At 34.1% G+C, this 25,810-nt stretch overlaps 1 protein-coding gene across 2 annotated transcripts in view; it reads left to right on the top strand.

Annotated features, from left to right (window-relative positions):
* RST1 (ARM repeat superfamily protein) overlaps window positions 1–13,097 on the top strand; it is a 334,110-nt gene extending 321,013 nt beyond the window's left edge. For both annotated transcript variants that reach the window (XM_089823823.1, XM_089823825.1), the window contains exons 22-25: window positions 10,828–11,526; window positions 11,601–11,751; window positions 11,898–12,016; window positions 12,656–13,097. In XM_089823823.1, coding sequence (XP_089679949.1) covers window positions 10,828–11,526; window positions 11,601–11,751; window positions 11,898–12,016; window positions 12,656–13,006 — 1,320 coding nt within the window. In that variant the 3' untranslated portion in view covers window positions 13,007–13,097. The remainder of the gene's footprint in view (window positions 1–10,827; window positions 11,527–11,600; window positions 11,752–11,897; window positions 12,017–12,655) is intronic.
* Window positions 13,098–25,810: the final 12,713 nt, after the last annotated feature.

The raw sequence follows: 25,810 nt of genomic DNA, 5'->3' as shown, positions 1-25,810 counted from the left end.
AAAATGTTCATTTGAGGTAATTTTTTATCACGTTTTGGATCCAAGAAGAATTGTTTGGGCCTTTGATCCATGTTGCATGTTAAGATCACGTTTTTTGCCCTCAAATGACAAAAGCAACTCATCCCTATCTATTCCAAGAACACATTTTTTCTTAAAAATGTCCAAGAAAACGTTTTGGGGAAAAAATGATTTTTTTTTTGATGGATTTTGAGTATGTTTCCATTTTCTTCACTACTCATTTCAAATTCATCATTGCAAGGTTGAAGAGGTCAAAGTTTGTTTTGAAAATTCTTCAAAGTTGGAGCTTCTTTCTCCTTCATTTTTGGCGCATTGATCTTCAAGTAGACATTTTCCATTTTGCTAATTAATTCACGCCTTTCTTTTTATTCTGATGCATGTTTTAACTTGATGTTACATGCTTGTTGATATAGATGTCGTGAAAAGTGCATTTTTTCTTTAAAAATGATGAAAACTCTCATTTTCATACTTTCGGATTTTTCCCAAACTCAAGATAAATTCGAGTTTGCACTTTAGAGAAACTTACCTCTTGGCATGTTTGAGTCTAAAACCAAAAGTATGTGTTTCTTTTGTGCTTGTTTTCGTTGTTTGTTTGTTTTCTTTCTCATTTTTCTTCATTTGGAAGAAATTGCAAGTTCTTTCCCAAGAACTTGAGCATGTTTCACTTCACTCCATCTTCAACCTCTTCGTGCAAGTGCATCATTTCATTCCATATCCTCCATTCCATGTCAAGGCACATTGCATCCATTCCTTTCATATGCAAATACACTTCAAGAAAAATTACATGTAATTCCACTTTCCATGTCATGACACATTGCATCTCATTCTCCACATGCAATTACATGTAATCTCACCCTGCATCTACATTTACATGCAATCTCATCCTTCATTTGCATTTACAGGCATTTTCATCCTTCGAACCTAATCGCATGTCACATTTACATGTCATCCACCTTATGTGTAATGACATCCAGGGAATCCATTTTTGAGTAAATGCCACACTTTTAAAGTCAAAAGTTATCATTTGCATGCATTCCCATGCACCTAGCCTTCATTCCTCAAGGCATCTTTATAAGAACTCATCCTTTTCCAATACATAGTTACATGCCGTCCATCTTCCTGAGTCCCATTTTAGCCCTTTGCATGTCCTTTCCATATCACATCCAATTCATTGCATATTTTCCATCAGTATCCAATCAATACTCCAAATATACCGTTCCTTAGAGATCCATTTTGCCAATATTCTCATGGAATTAGAATCTATATTTTTCAATGATGTATTCAATCCCATTGAAACTTTTATGTTGCAACAAGTCAAGATATGCCATAATTTCTATAAAGAATGAAGATATCCAGTAAAGAAGGTGTGCTTCAAATCAAAGAAGTGGTAATTCATTTGGTCTCCATTTTTCTAGTGGTTGTCTAAGAACTTGAGTTTGTGTGGGAATGCGTCAAGCACTTTGTTTCAAAAAAAGAAAAGTTAAAGGTGCTGATGGAAAGTTATTCCAAGTTTACATCCGGACATTGTCAAGAAGGTTTTCAAAGTGTCAAAGATTTCAGAATGCGTCAAGCTACAACGGAGAATTCTCGACAACTTAAGCAAGAAAAGCTTGATCATATCAAGTTTTCAAATGACAACAAACAATTCATCAAAGAGAGTCAGAGGCTATCAAAAGATGCAACACCATGGTTATCAAGGTGAATTTAATGGCACAAAATACAGGAACTCCCGATCTTGTGATCATCTGGGATAGCATCACCAAGTACAAGGCCCTTTAGAACAATCCCTAGGATTGTTTCATTTCTCTTCCTACTTTCTTCTTCTTATTTCATGTGTGTAATTGAAGAGGGTGTATTACATGAAAATGTGTAATTATATGTAATATGATTTACATGTGTAATGACATGTAATCCAATAATTTCTCTTATTAGTTAGACCGGGTCAAAGTTGGTTGAGTTGCTTCCCCTTTTTCCTCCATCATTTTCTCAACTCCTTTGCCTATATAAGCAATGCCCCCTCATTGTAAAAATCATCTTTTGTTGTATACAAGAAAGCTTTACCACATTTGTGCAAGCATAACTTTGATTGTGTAGTAGAATTTGGGAGAAAAGTGAATAAAAAGAAGCAATTGGATTCAAAGCTTTGACTGGAAGCAATTGTGATAGAGAAAATTAGAAGCTTTGACTATAATTTGTGCCTATTGTCTTTGCTTCATGTATTTATTGTGTGTTCAATAATAAGAGCATAGTGAGTTGAGAAGCAATTGGAGCCGAAGCTTTGGCTGGGAGTGGTTGTGGTGATAAATAGACTAGAAGCTTTGACTGTAGCTTGTACTACCATCTCAAATTCGTGAAAAATAGTTAGCATTTCCCTACTTCTAAAAGTCTTTGTGCTCCAATGGTAGAGGCTTTTCTTATAGAATAGATTAAAACAAGGCCTAGAGCCAAACTGGTATGCTTTCAACTAGCCTTTGAGTTAGTGTTAGTTTATCGGTATCATTGTTTCTAGCTACTAGATAGAAGTATAGTTAGAGATTTCATCTTGCCCATTACTCGTTCTGTGGGTAAGTGGATTCTTTCCTTAAAGTTAAGAGGAAAGAAGATTGGTAACATCTCTCACAAATCTCTCAACTTCTTGCTTAACTTGGGTTTATCCAAAAAACAGTGAGAAGGGGGTGCCTTCCCTTTAATGTAAGAGAGACTTTGTCTCACATGCTATGGCTGGTCTACTTATTTTATGACTAGATTTTCACAAAACTATCAGTTGCAAAATGTTCACCCAACAAACACCCCCAAACATGGTGCATTTATATCAGCATACCTGAGCATAGTAATGAAAGGCTTTGTGAAATCTAATACAAATTTCACAAGAGCCCACCAATTGTCATCTAAGGTCAATGACTTGACCTTTTGGGCCCTCTCAAAATTTGATTGCTTTTAAACACACCATTAGTTTCTAATAACTGTAGGACCCAATGCCTCTCACACCTTCAAAAGTCATCTCATTACAAATTTTATGTGATGAAAATTGGGTCGCAATCTACGATCATGTTAATAACACATTAAAAATGTATATAAAAACAAAAAAAACAAACAAACAAATAAATAAATAAATAAATAAATAAATATATATATATATATATATATATATAAGTATTAAACATGGGATGAATAAAGATCAAGTAAGAACTAAATTATATTTACCTTCAACAAGGTACCGAGAGATGAGAGGTACTTGGATACTCTTGAGACTGGCAACATACTGTTATAGCTAATTTTTTAAATTGGGAGACGAGGGTTTTTGTAGATGCCAATTTTTTAAGTATAATTTAATAATTTTCAGAAATATCGTGATATAGAACTTTGAATAACTTGATAAAATTTAATATTGACTTAAAAGTTTAAGTACACAAATGTCAAATGATATTGTGTTAATAAGGTCAGTCAAAGAGTTCAAAACTCACTTGTATTTCATATTAGATTACCATTACATATTGAAATTCCAAACTATTGATAGTTTGATGCTTATCCACTTGCAAAAGGATATGTGATGCCTAGTTATGAGAAATTTATATTATTCTTCTCAGGGTAAGAAATGCTTGCATGGATGTGTCCCTATAAGTTACTTGATAAGGCTGGACATACTTATTGGGTTACACTTTTCTCAATAATTGAATCTATGTTACACAAAGATCTCTTATTACCATTGTTACCTTGGGACATGTTCCTAACCTGAAACCCCTCATCCCTATATCGAGGGTGTTTCTGGGATGAAGCCATGGCTAGAGGACATCCCCACCCCATCTTCGATTTTCAAAAAAATGATAGGGGTTGTCCCAAAGACTTAGGGACGCCAGCAAAATTGGGGAGATGGCTAGGGATGTCTTGGAAGTCCTTGAGACGTATAGGCATCCCCAATGAGATAGGTTGCATCTATGCTTGAAAAACACATTTTTCTTTTATAAAACTTTCTTTTTTAACTTTAAAGTGGACCCCTTCTAAGTTTGCCCTATTATGCATATTATTGTTTGGTAGTTAATTCCTGCTATTTGGGGTCCTCTGATTGGTATTTAAGAGCATTACATTAAGAATCATGAAATTGAGAATGTGTTTCAGTCATGCTACATGTAATGTCCCCATTTTTTGTGAGCATCATAGTTCAAGGGATAAGCCTATTTCCTAACCCTCGTAGGCTAATCAGTTGGATATGTTGGCTAAATGTTTTTTAAGTCACTATGATCTTAACTTGCAAAACTGTTACATAAGGCAACATCTCATGAGATTTTTCTCCTCTCAACAATATGGGAGGCTTCCTTCTTACCATAGGTGGCTTCAATAGGAACTTAACTGAAATTCTGAAAAGGGTGGTTTTCTTAATCTATTACTCTTTTTTGAGGAATGATTTAAAACTTGAAAAAAAGTGCCTATTGCTACGATAATATCAATGGCTCGAGAGTTGACGTAGGAGCAACACCAAAGACACCAATATATTATTGGTGGAGTAGTTGCAGAATCCCAAAGTCTCCTGCACTTACCCTGAATGAAGATTCAATAATCTGAACAAACAGTAAGGCACAAAATCTCTTACTGAATATTCAATAACTGTTAATAAAATTACTTATAACTGAAGCACTATGTTCTTTCTGTTCTAAGTATTTGTAGCCATTATCAACTACAACAATTCGTTCTTCTCCAGCACAAAGTTTTCAAAAGCTCAAATTGAATGCTCAAGATATCATGAAAGAAAAATTATTAGGTGAATCAAAAATAATTTGATTTATGCAACATAAGAATACATGAAACAACCTCAAGCTTCACAACACAAAGTTTGAGAAAACTTGTCCTTTTTTATCCACTTTAGAAATTTTGTATCATGAAACATGAAGTTTTCAATTTACAAGAAATTCTAGCACAATCTCTTTTCTCTACCAAAGATAAAATTTACAATGAAAACACTCCTTTATATAGGTCAGGAGTGGAGCAAAAGATGGAGAAAGAAGGGGAAACCCTTGGCCATCTTTGACTTATTCACATCCTACTTTGACTCATTCAAAATGACAAGGCCTAATGCACTTGTAATCTGATTACATGCAGCTTCTATATAGGTGAAAGTTCCCCTTTAATAACAACTTGTCTTTCTTTGACATGTAAATTGTCAGTGTAACTACACCTACCTATAAAGAACGAAATGACTAAGTGTTCACAAGTAGGAATTGTCCTCAAACAATATTAATGAAAGCCTTGAACTTGTGAAGAGACTCATGTATAGCTGCAGGGTTTGGTGCACACATGTGTTGCATAATGATAATTCTTTTGAGAATTGTGCTTGCACCCTTAGAAACAACTTTGTTCTACTCTCCAATGCTGCCTTGAAGACAATTCAATAGAACCTTATAGCTTGTCAATTTATCAATTCAGCTGAAATCAAAGTTATTCACCTCAAGCTCTAGGTGAATTACTTTCGCACACTCAATCATAACAATGTCATTTGCAATCAGCTTGCCAATCTTAGCTACTACCTTGCATGTCAGCTCTTCAAAACTACTATTGATCATGTGCTCTTGTTCTTCGCACATACCCAAAGCCACCTGCACCTTTGTCACCAGTTCCTTGATACCTCATTGCTTGTTGACCATTAAATCTAAGTACTCGAAGTACATATCCTAAGAGGAAACAACTCCATACTCATGCAACACTTCTAGATCAACATCTGGCATCTTCATCCAGATGCTCAACTCCTTGTCCAACACCTTCAATTGTTGGTTGAACATTGCAAGGAGCTTGTTCAACTTGGTAACGGTTTCCCTAGTGTGCCTGAGTACTCTAAATGCATCTCTAATCACTTGTGTGCCTTGTGACTCCAATTGGCTGTCCCAATCATCTATGGCCTTGGCCTTGTGACCAATCTTCTCTGCATACTTGATTGACTCCTCTCGAAGAGAAAAAGAGATGAGATCAACTTGTTTTAAAGATATGGTCATCTTTTTAATTATCTCAAGTAGATAGGCCTTTTCCTCCTCGTATTAGTTTTTCTTCGCTTGCAACTAATCATTTTTCTTGGAGAGCAATGTCACGACATGATTTGCATCTTGTTGATAACCCAGCCATGTGTGCTTACTAAGTTCAATTTTTGTGAACTTGTAATAAGAGGCCTAAAGCTCTTGTGATGGTTTCTCCACCAAAGGCTCGGAAATCTCATCATACTTGACTTCATTTTGATCAATGGTCATCCTTGAAACTATCTTTTCCTTTTTTCTCTTGGGAGGCTTTGCCTTCTTGAGTTTTCTTAAAATCAAACTTCTTTGGAGTAGCTTCTTGCTTTTTCCTCTTCTGACTAATGGTACTAAGCCATGGATGGAGTCTATGCAACTGTTGTGATTGTGGATGGAGTCTTTGTTTGAATAGCCACTAGTGCTTGATTACTCTATGAAGCCTTAGTCATGAAATGCTCAAATTATGCCACAAAGGTATGTAGGAGTGTCATGACAAACAGGGGGAAGAAGTATATGCATTAAATACATTCTCCAAGTTGTTAAAAAGATCTTCTAAAGTGAATGCTGGTGAAACTGAGGAAATGGGCATTAGATATTTGTCCATTAGGGATCTACTATAGGAAAATGCATTGTAGAAAAGGAATCTACATCCGTATCAAGTGGAGATAGAAGAGCCTTATCAAACACTAGGGCAGACTTTGGAATTGTAGGCATCGCAAATGTGTCTATGGCATGAAATACCTCAAGAACAGGAGATTTGGATTCTCTTAGGCTCTATTGTGATGACTGTCACAGGTGCTTTGATCAGGGCATTTCTCCCTTTGATAGTGAGCTTCAAGATTATTCTGTTCATTGAGGCAGAAGCACCATCCTTCCCTTTCTCCTTGATTTGTGATTTTAGTCCAATTGGACCAGCAAGATCAATGTTTTCCTAGCTCGATTTTGATACACCTTAAACCTCTTTCCTTTAGCCATATGTTTGTGTTGGCTAAGATAGGCTGAAATCTAGCCTAGATAAATATACTTTCTTTTATTGACCAAGAAGGGGTTAGAACGGGCAGGTTCTCAACACAACGTCTGCAGTACTTAAGATCCAAGATATCATCATCATCCTCGACACCATTAGGAATCCAAGTCAAGTTGAACTGCACAATCTGCTTTAGAATCAGTCTACAATATTCCATCCGCCTAATTGCAACCTCAGAGCGCATGTCAACCCAAATATCCTCTAGGCGATGAATTTGTACAAAGATCGTCTTTATCTTATCATTAATGCCTTTGTAATCAAAGTGTCTTCTAGACATGAATGTTTTGAGGTTGATAACTTGAAGTTATGCCTCCATGCACTTAGCCTTAGGAATGGTAGTCGAGGTGTTTCCTCCAATTTGAAGTGGGTTTTGTGAAGAAATCCCCACCCCAAGCTATGTAAAGTAGATATGTATACTTGGACAGCCATGAGATGCCTTGCAAGTTCCATTAGGATGATCCTGTGAGTGGGGTAGCCAAGAAGCATGTGCAACTCACCTTTGAAATTTCCAACTCTCAAGTAGGTGAAATTAGGAAACTGAAAGACCAATCAAACAGATTCATTCACTTTCCACCAAGCTTCATTTGACACGCTTCTTTGGGAGGTCTATATCAAACAAGCACTTGAAATATCTGAAAAAAGTGTCTTGGACCCTATTGTAGTGAACTTGGCTTGGTCTCAAGGTTATCTAGTCCCAATAACCCCATACTGGTACCAATGGCTTGTCACCCTTGGTTGAGAGACCAAAGAAAGATCCCAAGGAAGCAACAATGTAGACTAGGTATGAGTTCATGTAGAAGCTGAGAGTATTAGTGACTTGAGAAAGTTGCTCACAAAGTGTATCATTAATCAACTCGCCCCAGAAGATCTTTTGCTTGGATCTCTTGATCAAGGATGTGAACTTGTACATCCATGGTTCAAAAACATTGGAATCCGTAAGGCCCACATGATATAACAACTCCTCAACAACTATATAGTAAGTCTTTAAATAACTACACTAGCGAACGATACTGAATCTCAAAAATGTCACCAAGTTGTTCAAGTGCCTTGCTAAAGATAGAAACCCTGGCTTTCCCAAAAAAGACACTATAAATAATAAGATGTACCAATCTAGCTCAAACTAAAGGCAATCTTGAACATCTTTGTTCACTGGAGTGGGAAAACAACCTCTAGCTTGACCAACTAAGACCCCTATTCTGTTGTCCTCAATTTTGAATTCACAAAATTGGACAACCTTCCACAAATTTCCCATGAATTTGTAGGTGATAGTTTTGGTGTTCTAAATGATGTTTTATAGAGGCAAACAATTATACCTTAAAATGTCCTAAGTATCATGTCTTTCATATATTGTTTTGAAGGTTTTTGTCAAGAATTTCATTGTGATTTGTGCTATAATGGGTTTTTCTCCCCTGAATGCAAGCGCTCAATTTTTGGTAACCTTCGAATCTTTATTGATTAATTACTAAGGCCCACTATTGTGTATGTTTTTGAACCATGGATGTACAAGTTCATATCTTACTTGACTATATGATGATGATGCCCATGTTGATTGTCTTGATATGTACATTGGATTCCCTAAGGCCCACTATTGGGTATGTAATATGTTACTATGTTGAATGTTCAATGATTCTAGTTCATGTTGCAATTTTGCTATGTTTTGGTAGTTTAATTTGGTATGTTCTATTGAAACATCATTTCATAACTAGCATTTCAAGTTCTATATGTATACTAAACAACATTCCTCCCCGCCCCATCCTCCCCTTGCCGCCATCCCCTTGCCGTCCCGAAAATGAGGCCCATTTTTCCCATGTCCCAGAAACTCATCCACCGTCCCGCTGTCCTGGCCTACCATAGTACTAGTGTAACATTGGTATTAAGTTCAAGGCCAGGAATCCCAACATTCACTTTGTGAAATGAGCAATCAGAAGAGGCAGAACCAACATTGGTGGATTTACAAGATAATTCAGAAAAGATAGGATTAATAGTAGCTTCCTAACTGAAACCTTAAAAATCCATGGATCTAAGGATGAAGCATTTACCCTGTTAGGATACAAAAATGGCCATTCAGAATCTGGAAGAAAATCCGCAAACTGAGCATCCATCTGATGGGTCAACAAAGACACGGCAAGGGTATGGGTACAAACAATAAACACCTACTTTCAATTAAACTCAATGACACAAGAGGAACCCCTACAATATTGCAGTGCTCCATTTGGATGGAGTAGCCCATGGATGATGATTACATCCTATATAGAATTCATTGATAGATTGAATGGAGGGTTTGATAACAAAGATATAGAATTACACTTTAAAGAAACAACCCAAGTCAAGCAGAGTGGGTCAATTGAGAAATATCTGGAGTTCCAAAGAGTTTATGACCCTAGCTCTTTGCAAGAAGCAATAAAGAAAGTAAGGGGCATGAACCCAAGCACTATCAACTTCTTCTTTGCTCATGATTGGATCAAATTCTTAAAAACAAAAAAACCATTTTATTCAGAAACACCCTAGGGTTGTTACTCGTGGAGAAACTTGTCTGATGCATGTTATGTTTGGCATTTAATCATTTACGTTGACCATCAGGCTATGAGTTACAAAGCCTTGGTACGGATTATAAAAGGTTATGTTTTCAGCATGAGTCACTTCTTTTTCGGTTATTTAGTTGGCATTTTTCACCCATTTTATGTGTAGGCTAAAGCTAAATAGATAAAGAATTGGCATTTCAATCCTGAAGATTCATTTGCAGACCTGTCTCATGTCTATGAGGATTTCCGTTCTTAGTGGTGCTGCAAGTATATTTGTTGTCAAAGGACATTCAGGCTATCAACTAAGTGGTCATATATTCCTTGTACAAGATAGATCCATTCAATTGACAAATCCTTAGTAGAGATGGTACACTTATCTAAAAATAGGACCTAAGGCTTGTTCTATGTCCTTTGTATCATGAATGTTATTATGAAATTGCTTTGCTGATATTTGATCCCACCATTCAGACCAAAGAGAGAAAACTATCTCATGGCACAGTCTGCATTACTGAAGTTTATTTTCTTGTGAGGTTGAGGATCAAATATCTAGTTTTGGTCCCAAGTTTTGGTATTTATGATTGTCAGTTTGCTATTAAAATTCTTACCACATGTCTTGGGAATTCCTCCTTCTGGCATGGGACTATGTAGATTCCATTCTTCATGTGCACGGGCAGTGTAATAAACTTCAGTGTATTTTATTTTATGAAAGCATTGCCATGTCTTATATTTTGTTTGATGTTATTTAAAAGCTATAATTAAAGATCTAAATGGTGTGGTTCATTTCAATGTCCATTGGTTGTTTCAAGAAATTAAACTTCATAACTGTGTACTGGTTTCTATGGAGACCTTTGAAGAAACTATTATTCTGGAGATAACATTAAATTGGTCTTTTGTTGGTTTAGAACATAAGTTTCTGGAATATGTTGTGAATGAATTTAAAAATTCATTCCATTTGTATTTAGTACATTCAGAAAGCTATGTATACTACCAATGATTGAATATGTTGTTGCTGATAAGTGGCATGAACTTTATTGTAGATTGTGCCATCAGATGGAAATTGGTTTTTCATTAATTCTCATTGAATTTGCAGGCTGCATATGTTTTCCTAATGTATTCAATGCCCATCTTCTTTTGAATTCTTTGGAGTTTTATCCTTATAAAATAGCTGGGGACGAGCTTAGTTCCTTAAATAGTACAAATAAGGAGATAAATGCTGACTTTTTAAAATTTTGTTTTAATTGTTGTGTTACTTTCAATGTGTTGACAGGCTGGTTCTATTAAACCTGCTAATACAATTGTGTCAGTCCTGAGATGCTTGGAGAAAGCTCCTCAGCTACCATCACTAGACTGGGGTGGTCTTATTAGGTGTCTCATGCGATACAAGGATCAGATTTCTGCCAACCAGTTATCTCTTATTCCTGACAAGCAGTCATTGCACACATCAGAAGTGCGAGAAGAATGTGTTCAGTTTTCATTTGTACATGCAGATCATATTTCTTCTTTGTTGAACTTCCTTAATGAGCTTTGTGAGATCTCAAGGTTTAAATTGCTCGAGCATTCTTTGCAATGTGTCTTGTTACTACATACGGTAGACATGATAAGAATTTTCTCCCAAACTAGAATGCAGAAGTTTTTCAGTGGCATTATGGACTTCTTCAGTAGGCAGTCATATTTGGAAGTCCTAGATCACGACACAGAGATTGACAATAGATTAACAAGTTCTTTGAAAATAACCTTCTGGAAGAGCCTTAATAAATGTCTAACAGATCTTTCCCCTCCACAATTAGAGATTTATTCACAGTCGATAAAGAACTGCATGCAAAGCTTGTTTCAGTTGTTGCCTTCAGTGCCATCAAATTTATTTGACACAAGAAACATTGTTCTTTTAAATGCTGAAGAGGAGTGGTCACAGGCTATTAAGTGCTTTATGGTTGCTCCAAAGGAATGGCGTGTAGATATCCTCCAGGTATGTCATTTCTTAATGGAATTTGACATAGATGGAGTGATGCACATTCATTTATGGCTTTTGATTGTATGCAGATTGAAGTCAAGGATTCTGAAGAGAGAGAAAAATATACAGTTGCAATGAAGAAAGTAATTTTTGCTAAAGCCAGGCTTGTTGCCAATAATGTCATGTCACACTTGGAACTAGGAAAAGTTAGATCTTATCTTTTGAATGAGAAATCAGATGGTCAGTACACATTTTTGGATGGAAATCTTTAGTTCTGTATTAGTTATTGGAATAGCTTATTCTATGCAGTAATTTTTTGTTGGTTCTTACTAGTATTCAACAGGAAATGTCATGATTCTTTTTTTCTTTTGAAAATTAAATTTCAGACAACTGGAGGCTTCTAATGGAGGTTTCCATGGCATTGCGCCATACAACAAATGATGTCAAAAGGAAGTGGCTTCTTGATACAATAGAAACAAGCTGTGTTTCCAAATATCCTTCCACAGTGAGCATGGCAGCCCTCTATAGTCAAGAAACATTAATTGTCTTCCTCTCTATTCATTTATTGCCTAGAATTTTTCTTGGTTATTTAGTATAGTATTTTACAAATTGTTATGAAAGCATAGATAGACAGGTTGTTTTCAAAGTTTATACATGCTTCTTGATTGAGATGACATGAACACTTTGATGGCATGAACATTTGAATTGAGAAACGAAAAAGCAACGGTGACCTGCTTGCATAGCACTTGTCTCATTTGACAATGATATTTAATATTTGATTTCAAGCTAGGAATATGACTATTCCTTCATTTATAATTGAAAAGTATGGTACGAGTTAATTGCTGTTGCTTCTGGATTAGACTCTTGAATTTTTTATTAGCGTTTCAGGTTACACTTTGTGATCCTTCATTTTTGGTATCTATGCTTTCTATTATCCTCGTGATGGATCAGGAAGTGTGATCCAAAATGTTGATTTAAGAACTCGCACGTGGTCTAATCTAGAAGCAATGGCAATTATATTATAGATTGTGGAAATATGATATCTTTAATGATAGGAATTTATCATCATTATATTTCTGTGTTTTAGAGATTTTTTATAACACTCGATGGCATGACAGATGGTTGGCTTTGTTGGATTGATCAGGCATTGAGATTCGTTGGTCTACTTACCAGCAGCTGGTGCCCTTTTGCTTCATGTCTTACTCTGGATCCAAAGTCGGTGTTGCAAGACCTTCCATTCACTTGTTCTTCATTGTTTTCGGATGGCAGTTGGAGTCCCATTCTTGGCATTGTTATAAACAAATGGTTAAGTTTAATAGAGCGACTCCAAAACTTGCAATCATCTTTGGATGTAACTGCTGTAGAATCCATAGAGAAAGATGAAAAGCAGGTTTCTAGCATCCTTCTGGAAATTTCAAAACAAACATGCATTGCCCTTAAAGATCAGTTGCCATTTGAAATTCAGTTTAAGATTGCCAATATTACTATATCTTAATTGCTATGGTATTCAAAACTCTTAACAAATACATATGTACAAATCTTGATTCAATTTCATGGCAGATTAATTAATCAATATTGTTTCAAAAGGTCTCAGAAGCTAACCAAAAGAGACGTGATAGTATGAATGATATGGCTCACCAACCTTAAAGAGCGTGTTACCTGATATGTCCACATTAATTTGCATCCGCTTTATTGTAGCTGGTTAAATGCATTCTCTTTCATGGAACTAAAATTAATAGTGTTATGTATAGTAAACCAATAATGCTAGTGGTTAAATCTGCCTGGTGCCTTCAGATTGAAACTCATGCATGTGCTTGCGTCCATTGTAGTGTACTGAAATATACTTTTAGTAAACATGTCTTCCATCTCAGTTTATGCATGCAAGGTAAACAAAGCTGGAACACAATAGGTAGTGAGCATGTGTGTTTCACTGAAAAGATACGTTTGAATGAAGTTAGGTTTTTCAAAGTTTAACAAAGAGTAATCTTCATTCAGATTGCCACTGGAATTTTAAAATGATCCTTTGTGTCCGCAGTTCTATTCTTGGCAAGTTTTAGTCGGGATTATTATGTTTAGAAGATTCTGTGTGAATTTAACTGCCACCAACCTATAACTGATCTATAAATTTGAATTATCAGTATCACACATCAAATAAAATTATATATTCTCTCAATACAATAACCAGTGCAACTAAAAAGATACGTTTGAATGAAGTTTGGTTTTTCAAATTTTAACAAATAGTAATCTTTATTCACACTGCCACTGGAATTTTAAAATGATCCTTTCTGTCTGCAGTTCTATTCTTGGCAAGTTTTAATCGGGATTATTATGTTTAGAAGATTCTGTGTGAATTTAACTGCCACCAACATATAACTGATCTCTTATAAATTTGAATTATCAGTATCACACATCAAATAAAACTATATATTCTCTCAATACAATAATCAGTGCAACTAAGTTGGTCTTATGGTGGAGAATTTGCACTCTTGAAAGAGAGCTCTCAAATTCAAATTTTGCAAGGGATAAGATATGTACACCTTATTTGTATAACAGTAGGTGCAACCTGCATGGGGTATGGATATTCCATGTGAGTTATCTATAGATCTTAAAATAGATTGCATCATCATGGGCTATAAAAGAGATCTATTTCCATTCGCACAATGTTATTTAACCAATTTGATATAATTTAATTCCAGAGCTAATATAATATCTAGTGTGTGACACATAAGTGGTTCTCATACACGATAAATTTGCGATGGGTGACCTCCTAAAGGTCCTATTGTTTTAATTGTAACAACATTTGATTGTTTCAATTGAACAATTTGTATTTTCATGAAAGAATTCGTACCTACAGGGAAGAGTGAATAAAAATTGACTTAAATATGTTGTTAAAATAAAATACAAAAGATTAATTTTATATTATTTACAAAGATGCCAATTTTTCATTTGAATAGAGCTTTTGGCATCTATATAGTAATTGGATATACTAGATGTAAATATTTTTAAAAATCTGTTGAACTCACTAATTTACAATTAAATATATAAGATTTTAAAGTATGTATTCTTAAATAAATGAAGCAATTTTGTAATTAATAAAAGTTGATTTCTTATTATTTTCTTCCATGTCATTGAATTATAGTGACCATGATGTACAATAATGAGTACTAGTTCTATCTTGCTCTCAACCTTCTTATTTTGAAAATTATTTACCATAAATATATTGGTTGAATTTTTTTTGCAATGTGGATGAGGACCTGGCAAGCTCATTCTAAGCTTTGATTACTTTGTGACTAGTGTGAATCCATTCCTTTGGCCTCAACATTCGTGTAAACGATAATCGACATTAAGTGTTTGAATTCAAGTTACTCTAATGTGATGGGAGGTGGATGCCCATGATCATTAAAGTTTCATCTTTTAGTAGGTAGGTGTAAAACCATTTTTTTCCAACTAAAAACATTCACAAAGCTTGTGCAAAAATGAGAGCTTTGGAAAAAGGCATAGAAATCCATCACAATGCAAATAATAAGAAAATTTTGGATGGATTTTTTGGTTGCAACCACATGATAGACATGTATCCAAAATGTGTACTAATAGACAAAGCATGTTCTATTTGACAAAATGTCATGGTTACATAATACAAAGATGTGTGTTGATTGGTTGGGATGAATCTAGCTTCTTGTTTTGACTACCAATTATCATCCTAATATCACTAAAATCTAAAAACATATCACAAGTATGTTTGAGTTTGTTACATACACTTTGCCCATTGGGCTTATTGACACCAGTGGACATAGTATAAATACCATCAAGCCAAGACCACTTCCCAAGTTATATTAGATAAGATTTGTGGGACCCATTAAGGACATGGGAAGAAAGGGTATTTAGCATTATGGATTTTGTGTAGCATATCACACAAATAGACAAAACAAATTAAGATACAAGAAAATTTACAATTCCAACTCAAATGGAAGAGTTGAACCATAGTTCATGTGCACGTGTGAAACTTTTAATTTCTTCAAAATGTCTCATGAAACAATTGCATCTTAAGAACAATGTCATTTTAATAGGAATGTTTTGATAAAGAAGTGAAGCCATTATCTTCCTAATTTACACATGCATCATTCAACCACATGATAAACCAAAGAAAATTCTATGTATATCGTCATCCATTATTAAGCTAACAATTCAAAATACACTACGTATAAACATACATAAATTTACATTAGCAAGATTAGCAAGATGAAGCTAATAATTCAATATGTGTATGTTGCAAATTTTTTTTCCCTTACATGTCTTACTAACCATTTAGTCAAATGGTGCGTGTAATATGTGTATGTTGCAAATCTTTTTTTTCCCTTACATGTCTTACTAACCATTTAGTCAAATGGTGCGTGTAATATGTGTATGTTGCAAATCTTTTTTTTCCCTTACATGTCTTACTAACCATTTAGTCAAATGGTGTACAAACAAAATGAAGTTGTCATTGAATTCTAATAATTTTTTAATTGTCAATGGGGGAAATTAATTTAATTGCAAAAATCAAGGGGAATCTATGAGAGGTGAGATAAATGGTTTATGCAATATTGATTTGACAAAAATAGAGCTTTCTCTTTAAGCATGTAATAGACCTTAGACTATTTATATTAATACAAAGGTCTTTTTAGTCGTAATTTAAAGGAAATCTATTTTCCTTTGCAAAAACAATATGCCCCCGTTATGGAAGGATTCGAACATATAAGAACTCTTATGGCTTAATAGATAATGTAACACAATAATTGAACACGACCGTAGATGAAAAGGTTTCATCATTTTTTTAGATATCATTATGAAGATATGTATTCTTAAAGACCATTATGGTACAAACAAAAATAACAACAATCTTTTATGTCACTAAGTTCCTAAAATTCTATATAAAAGTTGCCCCATAATAAGAGGTCAAAACAATGAACTAGCTGATAGTTTATCTACAAGAGGTTGGAAGCTTTGATGGCAATTATAAAGTACAAGAGTTTATAATGTTTCTTTTTTAATGCCCTCATATGTTAGGCACATTAATCCAATATGACACAGAGCACCTAATATATGATATTATCAACCAATTAAACAATGTTATTAAGATAATATCTATGAAGCTTCATGAGTTTACATGAGATTATATCACCTTTTTTTTATAAATTCTTTGGTGCATCACTTGGAGGAAAAACATCAACCAAACCTTGTGGGTTTCAAGCGTATGCAACATGGTAATTTAATATATTTATTGCTAACAAATCCATGCTTGAGAAAATAAATGGGGCCAACCAATGCTTCACGAGGGCCCTAATACATTTCATGGGATTTCTTAGGTGTTGCATGAACTATAGGAACAAGAGAACATTAGAGATGTTTGAATTTATATTGAGCTACTAATCTACACTAATAATAACTAAACTTATGTAGGCCATTCAATCAAAACAAGATTAGTCACTACTATTCTCTTTACTAAGCCTACATTATACAATTGTAAGATGCTCCATGTAACACCTTATAAAATATTAAGTACCATCTTATGGGGCATAACACCTTTTAGCATAAGGGCACAAGAAAGAAAAAGACCAATATTTGATCCTAAAATAGTATTCGGGAATTTGTAAACCTTTTTTTAAAAATATTGAAGGGGTCTAACTTATTCTAAAAAATAATATTTTGAAGATCTTAAAGCCTAAAGATAACTTCGGCACTATCCCTTGGCTACCTAAACTTTTAATTGACACATTAATGATTGATGTCTTATTTCAGTCTTAAATAAGTAAATGATGAAGGATCTAAATCATTATTATTTGAAATTACAAACTACACATAAGTGGACAATGTGATAGTACATAGGAATCTTAGAGTTCTATTAATAAAGATTCTTCTTTACTAGTTAACAATTAGCATTATATAATCTTAATAAAATAAAATAAAATTAGAATTGAACTTTGTTGATTCTTGAAAGGTACGAGAGAACACCAATTAGTTTCAAATGTCTAGATTATATAAATATTAAATTAAAACTTAGTCAAAATTGATTGACTTGAACTCCTAAATTATATTATTGTGATTGTCTTTTCTTGGAATTGGACTAGTCGACTAAAACTAATTATTTAAATTTATTCTAAGTCATTGTGGAATGAAAATCTCAATTAAAATCATTCTTACTCTAAACTATTGATGATATAAGATATTGTTATAAAATGTGACTTAGCATATTAATCTTTCCTTAGTTGTATTTAATTTAGAATATCACTTTGGAATTTGTAGATGTAATTTGTCCTCAAATACATGTCTGAGGACATTTCATTTCTTTATTTTCCTTAGGGAATATTAGTTTATCCTCCTTAAGAGGATGTTGACACATTGCACACACACATTATGAATGATGATATTTATAGATTTGTGAGTTACTTTGTAACTCCTCTCCTTGTCTCTATTCAAAAGATGATTCTCTTCTCATTTATTCTTAATGATGTTATTGCAATAACCCCCTCTCTCTATGTTTTCTCCTTCATTCATAAAACACAAGGTTTTTCTTTTATTTTCTCCTCCCAAAAGATCTTGTATCTCCTCTTCACACTTTGGGTAATTGATCCCAAGTTTTTATTTATTTTGGTATCATTATTTCAATCAAAGTACTTGATTTATTTTTCATATTGTGTTCTTGATTTCTTATTCTTTGAGCCTTTCTTGGCTTCCTATGTTATCCACTCTTGATAGTCAACACCATCCTTAGCTTTGGTTTATTTCCTTCTCTTTTCTTTATTGCTCCCCTCATTCCCTCCTTCCTTGTCTTCTCTCTCCTCCCTTCACATACATTTCTTTTTTTTCTTTTTTTTATCATGTGTTTTCTAATTTTACTATTATATTCTCTCTCTCTCTCTCTCTCTCTCTCACACACACACACACACACAATTTTTTATGATTGTAATTTCTTTTTATTTGTCTGGTTTTAGAATTTTTCTTTTGTTATTTACTTATTTATTTTTTGATTTTTTTGTTTTTATTTTTTAAAATTTTCTTTCTTTTACTCCCCTATTTTTTTTTGCTTGCTTGTTTTGTTTATGAGCTCTCCCTATTATTTTTTTATTTTTTTATTTTTTGTTTTAGTTTTAGTTTTATTTTTGTTTACTTAGTTTTATTTTTTCTATGTGTGCTTGCGAGTGTGTGTATTTTCATTTATGTATGTAATTACCCAAAAATGGTCATCCGAACTATTAGCCCCCTTTCTATCAATTTTGTATAATTTATTAATCACTCATTCTTGATCAAATCTTTAAAAAATAATTTATTCAATTTTATCATATAGTTTGACCCTATGTTCCCTAGGGATGTGTCCTCGACCAAAATACCAAGACAAGGACGTCCCGGGGATGGGGGGATGGGTTGGGGATGTCCCCCAACCATCCCTCAAAAATGAAAATTACCAGGGGATGTCTCCAAAACTCGAGGATGTCTAGGTAAAAAGACGGGGATAGCTTGTCATCTTCAATAAAGCAAGGGGACACCTAGATGTCCCCCAACCGTATCGAGTACGGTTGGCCATCCCTAATTGTTTGTATGCAAAAAATATTAAAAAATAATTTTAAGGCTCCCAACTAGGTAACCCAAGTGGGCCCCACCCCTCCAAATGCCATAAAAGGTTTAAAGACACCACATTTTAGTTTTTTCATTTGTTTGATTGTCATTTGGTGTTGCAAGTGGCTGGAGTTTTCATTTTGCAAGAAGAGGAGGTGATATTTTTGCTTCCAAGAGCTTAACCAAGGGTTTGAGCTTCCATTTTGTGCATCAAGTATGGAAAATGGAACTCTTTATGCTTGCATCTATCATTTAAAAAAATAGATTTGCAGCTTCCAAAGTCTAATTTTTTTAAAAAAAATCATTGTTTCAACTCATATTTCTATTGCATACTTAAATCTCAAAACAAAGCATAATGAGAAGCAGTGGGAGTACTAGTAGTAGTGGTGATGAGGAGGAAAATGTGGTTGGGCCCGATGTTGCTAGTAGTGGAACTAGGAAAAGAGCCAATCCTAAATCTGATTTGTTTAAATGCCCTTCCACCATTATGAAGAATTTTGCAAAAGGCCCTTTCAATAGGAAAAAAATTCTTCTCCAATATGTCACACCCAGGCCAAAAGATAAAAATAATTCAAGAGGGACTAGGATGTGGGATTGCCATGTTTGTCTTGATGATTTTAGGGGCAACTACAAAAGGGTGAAGTTACACTTTTTAGGTGTTACATGTCATGGAATCAAACCTTGTCCTAACTTGACTGATGAACAAAAATTAGAATGCCAAAGGTTGCACTTAGAGGCTAAAATGGAGGGGCACAATTTGATAGTGACATCACCATCTATTCCTTCACAATCATCTAGGCATATGTCATCCACCATTGGTACTAATGGTAGCCCTACTAAGTCTAGAGGGAAGAGAAAGATGAGTAGTAGCGAGAAGGGCTTAGTGGAAAGTGTGTTTAATGCACAGGAAAAGGAAAAGTGTGAGGCATCCATTGGTAGATTCTTTGTTGCTAATGGTATCCCATATCATGCATCTTATTCCACTTATTTTCAATAAATGATGAAAGACCTATTAAGCATGAATCCCTCATTTGTACCCCTTAGTGAGCATAAGCTACGAACCACCATCCTAGATGAAGAGTACTCAAATGTTGCTTTGTATTTGAGGATATGAAACACACTTGGGTTAGGACAGGTTGCTCTATTGTGATAGAGGGGTGGATCGATGTTAGACATCGACCACTCATCAATATCATTGTCACATTCCCTGTTGGCTCTTATTTTTGAAAGCCATAGATTGCTCACGAAGGAAGAAGGATGTAGAATTCTAGTTCACCATTTTGAGAGATGTCAGAGAGGAGGTTGAGTCATCTAGTGTTGTACACGTTATCACATATTCTACACCTATGTGCAAATCATTTGGATGATAGAGCATGCTTATAGGGACATCTTTTGGACCCCTTGTTGTGTTCATTCCTTGAACAATGCATTGAAGGACATAGGGAAGATTGAATGGGTGAAACAAGTGGTACTAGCAGCTAGAGAAGTGCAAATGTTTATTTTCAACTACCTCACTTCACTTTCTCTATTCAAGTCCTTCTCTAAGAAGGAGTTCCTCAAACCAGTTGAGACAATGTATGTCAATTTTAATTATAATTTACTTTTAGTTTGTTTTAACTTTAAGTTATTTAAAAAAATTATTTATAAGTATTACAAACTTACATGTGATGTTGTTAATCATTAATGTTTAACTTTATTAATATTTTTATTTATAATTGTTGCTATAGGTATTGCACATATTTCATCTTGATGGAGAGGATGATTGGAGTGTATGAGGCTCTTCAATTGATTTTGTTGAATCTAGAGTGTGGAGGACAACCTAATTCTAAGTCCTTTGAAGGAAAAATAGTGAAGCAAAGGATCCTTGATGAGAGTTGGTGGTCCACAATGAGGTAAGTTGCTAATTTTAAAATTTAATGTTAGTCTTTTGCTTGCTGATTTTCTTACTAACAGTCTTAAAATTCTTAAAATTCTAATTATAATTTTAATTTTTGTTTGCATCTTGCAGATATATTTTCTCTATCATAGTACCCATTGTATATGTCATTAGATATGTTGATACTAACGCTCCTAGTTTGGGAGAGATCTATGAGACTAACGCTCATAGTTTGGGAGAGATCTATGAGACTGTTGACAACATGTTGGGGAGAATGAAGAGAACTGTTGCAGCAAAGGATCCTACATTAGGGTTTTATGAGGAGCATATTATTCCTATTGTGATGCAAAGGTGGAGCATGATGAATACACCACTTCATATGAAAGCCTTTTCTCTAAATCCCAAATGGTATGCATAGTTGGGTGGAAGGGGCCTCCTATGTGATGATCCTAAGGTATTGGATGGCTTCACAAGAGCAATTGATAAGATGTGTTTAGCTCAAGATGCCTCTACTCTTTGTGCATAGTTCCTTGACTTTACCAGCCTTCATGTACCAAACTTGGGTAAGCCAAAAGAAAGGTTGGATATAGTTGTTTTAGCATAGAGAGATCCTATTGGATGGTGAAACTAGCATGGGAGAGATACACCTAAGTTAAAAATAATTGCCACTCACCTCATTGCATAGGTTGCTAATTCCTCAACTACAGAGAGGAATTGGTCCACATATTCATATATCCACTCCATTAAGAGGAATGAACTTACCTCTAAAAGAGTGGAGAAGCTAGTGACAGTGCATTATGCTCTTCAACTTGTGGATCATCAAACTCCAGCGTATAGATAGACACTAGCTTTGTGGTGGGATGTTGATCCTAAGGATGTGGCCCAAATAAATGAGGATGACACAACACTAGGATTGGTTGGGGCTCCATTAGATGAGACTACACTTCCTATGGAGGATAATTTGTGAGGTAGACTCTAATTTTTATGCCATGGTGGTAGAGGCATAATAGGAGCATCAATTTGCTTCATTTTTCTATCTTTTGTGTTTCTATGTTGAACATGGACATGATTATGATGCATTAATACTTATTACTTTATGGAAACCCTCTAGCCTTTGGGCATATAGCTTTAGGCATATTTAGATTTTTATTTTCAGATTTAAATTGTTTATCATTATGACATTATGATATTGATATGCATTTTAAAAATTAGGTATTGAAATCAGATATTACTTCCTAGATGGCATTCAAATGTTGTATGTTATGGATCTATAATGTTTAAATGACATGCTTTGTGCTTAATTTCATATGAATGATATGTATATTTACAAATATCAATGTATATTTTAAAATTTCCCTATATATATAGCCGTCCCCATTTGTCATCCTCCTGCCAACCCCAAAATCACCAAAAAAAATTGTCATCCTAGAAACTTGTCCCCGTATCAGAAACTCAAGGGAACATAGGTTTGACCACTATATCCTAAGTCATTATTTAATTAAAAGGGACTTGTCCCCCTCTAATTAAATAAAAGACTTCAGTCCTTACTTATCGTAAGTTATGCACACATAAAACATTATTCCTACTTTAAAAATTAAATAAAAACCTTTTTGTCTCACATGCACAAAAGTCAACTCTCAATTGTGATCGATGGAAATGCTTGTACACATGGATTACTCAACTTTAATTCTTCACCCTTGATTAGACCTCTCTAGCCCTATGATCTCTATCAATTGTTTTTTCTTTAAAAGGGAGAGCTCTCTCCTCATCTCAGAAGACTCATGCTTTGCCAACGTTATGTTGTAGGATTCTTAGGTACTCTTTGGAAGCTTTGAAGATATTATGGCATCACCTCTCATTTGCATTCCATATCATTTTAATAACATGCTTGCAATAGTATAGCTTCTTTTATGCTTTAGATTTAGCTCATCCATCTTAATAGGAAGATTGTAACATTCTCATTCTCATTAGTTAGTTTGTATTTTTTGTATTCCATTTAGCTTAGTTTTTTTTTCATTGTGTTTCATGTAAATTCTTGGACACTAGCATTCTTTCTCTTGTCTTTGAATCTCCCATTTCATGTTGCACCTTGTAAGGGATTGCATACATAAGCTCATTTGAGAGCCACAACACCTCTTTTGCACCTCTTGCACATCATGACTAGGGAGCTCTAAGTCATCATTTGAGACTCTCAATCCATGAGATTCCTTAGATAGAAGGGCTTTGAGAAGTGTACATTTTTGTGTATACATTTTTTGCACCCACCATGGGGCAGGACAACCTCGTTTAGCTTTTGTTGCTATATTTTTGTCATTTTTTAGCTTGTTGTTTTAGGTTATATTGTTTGTAGACAAGAATATACTATGATACTTTTCCACTATCGTACAATACATTCTTCTACTACTATGTGATACTTTTTTAGTATCATACAACACTATCTTCTACAAATGTTTGATACTCAACTAGTTAAAATATCACACGCCTTTATACATTTTGTGATGTAAGAGCATCTAGTGGTGTAATGGCAATCCTGTATCACCCAAAAATATGCTTAGTTTTAGTTTCTTTTTAATGTGTTCTCATTTTTGGATACCCATTTGGGTTAAATAAAGATTCTAACTCTCATAGTTCCACTATTGATTTTTTGGGTTAGAGTTTTTGAGCACCTTGGGATACGTACCAATGTAGAAAATAGGTTATTTTGTAAATGAGCCATAATTATGATGAGTTAGAGAGTATAAGTTGGAGGGATAATTAAAATTGTAATTTAAAGCACTCCAAAAAAAGAATCAGGTCAAAAGGCTTTGTGGTTAAAAGTTATTGCAGTTTTAAGTTGCTTGGAGACCCCTTAAGAGCACTTCAAAGTCAGATTTGAGGCACTAAATAGCCTCCTACAAGCTCAAAAAATGGGGGAGGGGGGTTATAGAGGACTTGAAGAGCTTTCTGGAAATGTAAACGGTTCGTCAATCAAAGTCTCCAATCAAAAGTTATGCCTCTCAGAAGTTGGACTACCATTTTTGGATTCTTCTAAGTTTACACTGACTTATGATGTGTTTTCTAGAACTTTCTGTTTTGGCAGTGGATGCCAAATGGCATATTTTAAAATATATTCCTAACCCTAAACCTAATTTGGGTTACTTAAGGACATTTCTGGCATTGTAAAGGCACTATCTTTCCCAATTTGCAAGCATAAAAGAAGCTATACTATTGCAAGCATGTTATTAAAATGATATGGAATGCAAATCAGAGGTGATGCCATAAGATCTTCAAAGCTTCCAAAGGGTACCTAAGAATCCTACAACATAATGTTGGTAAAGCACGAGTCTTGTGAGATGAGGAGAGGGCTCTCCCTTTTAAAGAAAAAAACAATTGATAGAGATCATAGGGCTAGAGAGGTCTAATCAAGGATGAAGAATGAAAGTTGAGTAATCCATGTGCACAAGCATTTCCATCAATCACAATTAAGAGTTGACTTTTGTGCATGTGAGATGAAAAGGTTTTTATTTAATTTTTAAAGTAGGAATAATGTTTTATGTGTGCATAACTTAGGATAAGTGGGGACTGAAGTCTTTTGTAGTGCTAGTTAAGGGAAAGATAGTAATGGCAATCCACTAAGTAGACCACCTCATGTGGATGCCTAACACCTGCCACCGGGGCCAAGGGGGCCAAAGTTCCACTCTTGGGCTTAGTATGGAATTGGCTTGGATTAACTTATTATCATTCGAATTTCTTTGAAATTTATATATATTTACATGCATGTACTGATGCTTATTTTGTGGTTGCAGGGTTCATAAGCCCAATGAAGAAGTATAGTCATTGCGCATTGTTAATTTAGGATCTAATCAAGGTTATGTATGATATGTCTTCGTCGTGTTTGCTTCGTGCCTTCATCTGTCTGCATCGTGTCTACTTCGTGTTTTCATGATCTGTCTACATCGTGTTTGCTTCGTGTTTTCATTCATTAAGATGTATATTTCATAAAAAATTTAGGACTTTTGTATGCAAATATGTTTGTATCTATGAAGGAGTTGTATATGAATAATTTTTCTTGAGGACAAGAAAATTCGAGAGGGGAGGACTGTGATGTCTCCATTTTGGCAAGTAATTTAAATAATAATAGATACTTTATATAAAGTAATATTAATAAATAATATTAAAATAATAATATTATGCTATAAGTAATATTATAATAATTATATTATGTATGTTGTATTATAATAGTAATACGAATGAAATAATAAATAATGATAAAGATATGTTTAATATAGCAATACTATATTAGTAAAGTATTATAATATAATATAATATATATCGTTATTAAAATAATATATATGATATACTTATTAATATAGTTATATTAATTAATCAAAAACTTATTAATATAAATATATAATTAATATAATATAACTATATTATTATTATTGATATAATGAAAGGACATGACTCTTATAATAAAATTATATATATATATTGAATCAACTATGGAGAAGAATCATCAAATAGGAAGATTATCAAGTTTTACAGATGAAAATGGAAAATATATAAATGTCCCAAAAAGGGGACATTACAACATGTATATCTTTATATTTCCTTCTAAACATGTATATTTAGAGATCTTTTTAAAGGTTCTTATTACATCTTAGCACAATAGAAAAATTGATCCATTTGCATACATATTCTAGAATCCAAATAATAAAACAATAAAACTCACTCAACCCATGCTAAGTGACTTACCTCAAGATCCTCCACAAAAATAATGCAAACCTGGAAAAAGGGGCAGAGTTCATAAGAAATTTTACAAAAACATATCATAGCAGATATTTTTAAGAA

Source organism: Cupressus sempervirens, chromosome 1 (genome assembly GCF_028749045.1).
Source record: "Cupressus sempervirens isolate cs-2001-9-10 chromosome 1, ASM2874904v1, whole genome shotgun sequence".
NCBI classification, from domain to species: Eukaryota; Viridiplantae; Streptophyta; class Pinopsida; order Cupressales; family Cupressaceae; genus Cupressus; species Cupressus sempervirens.
This window is presented reverse-complemented; position numbering and strand designations above follow the sequence as displayed.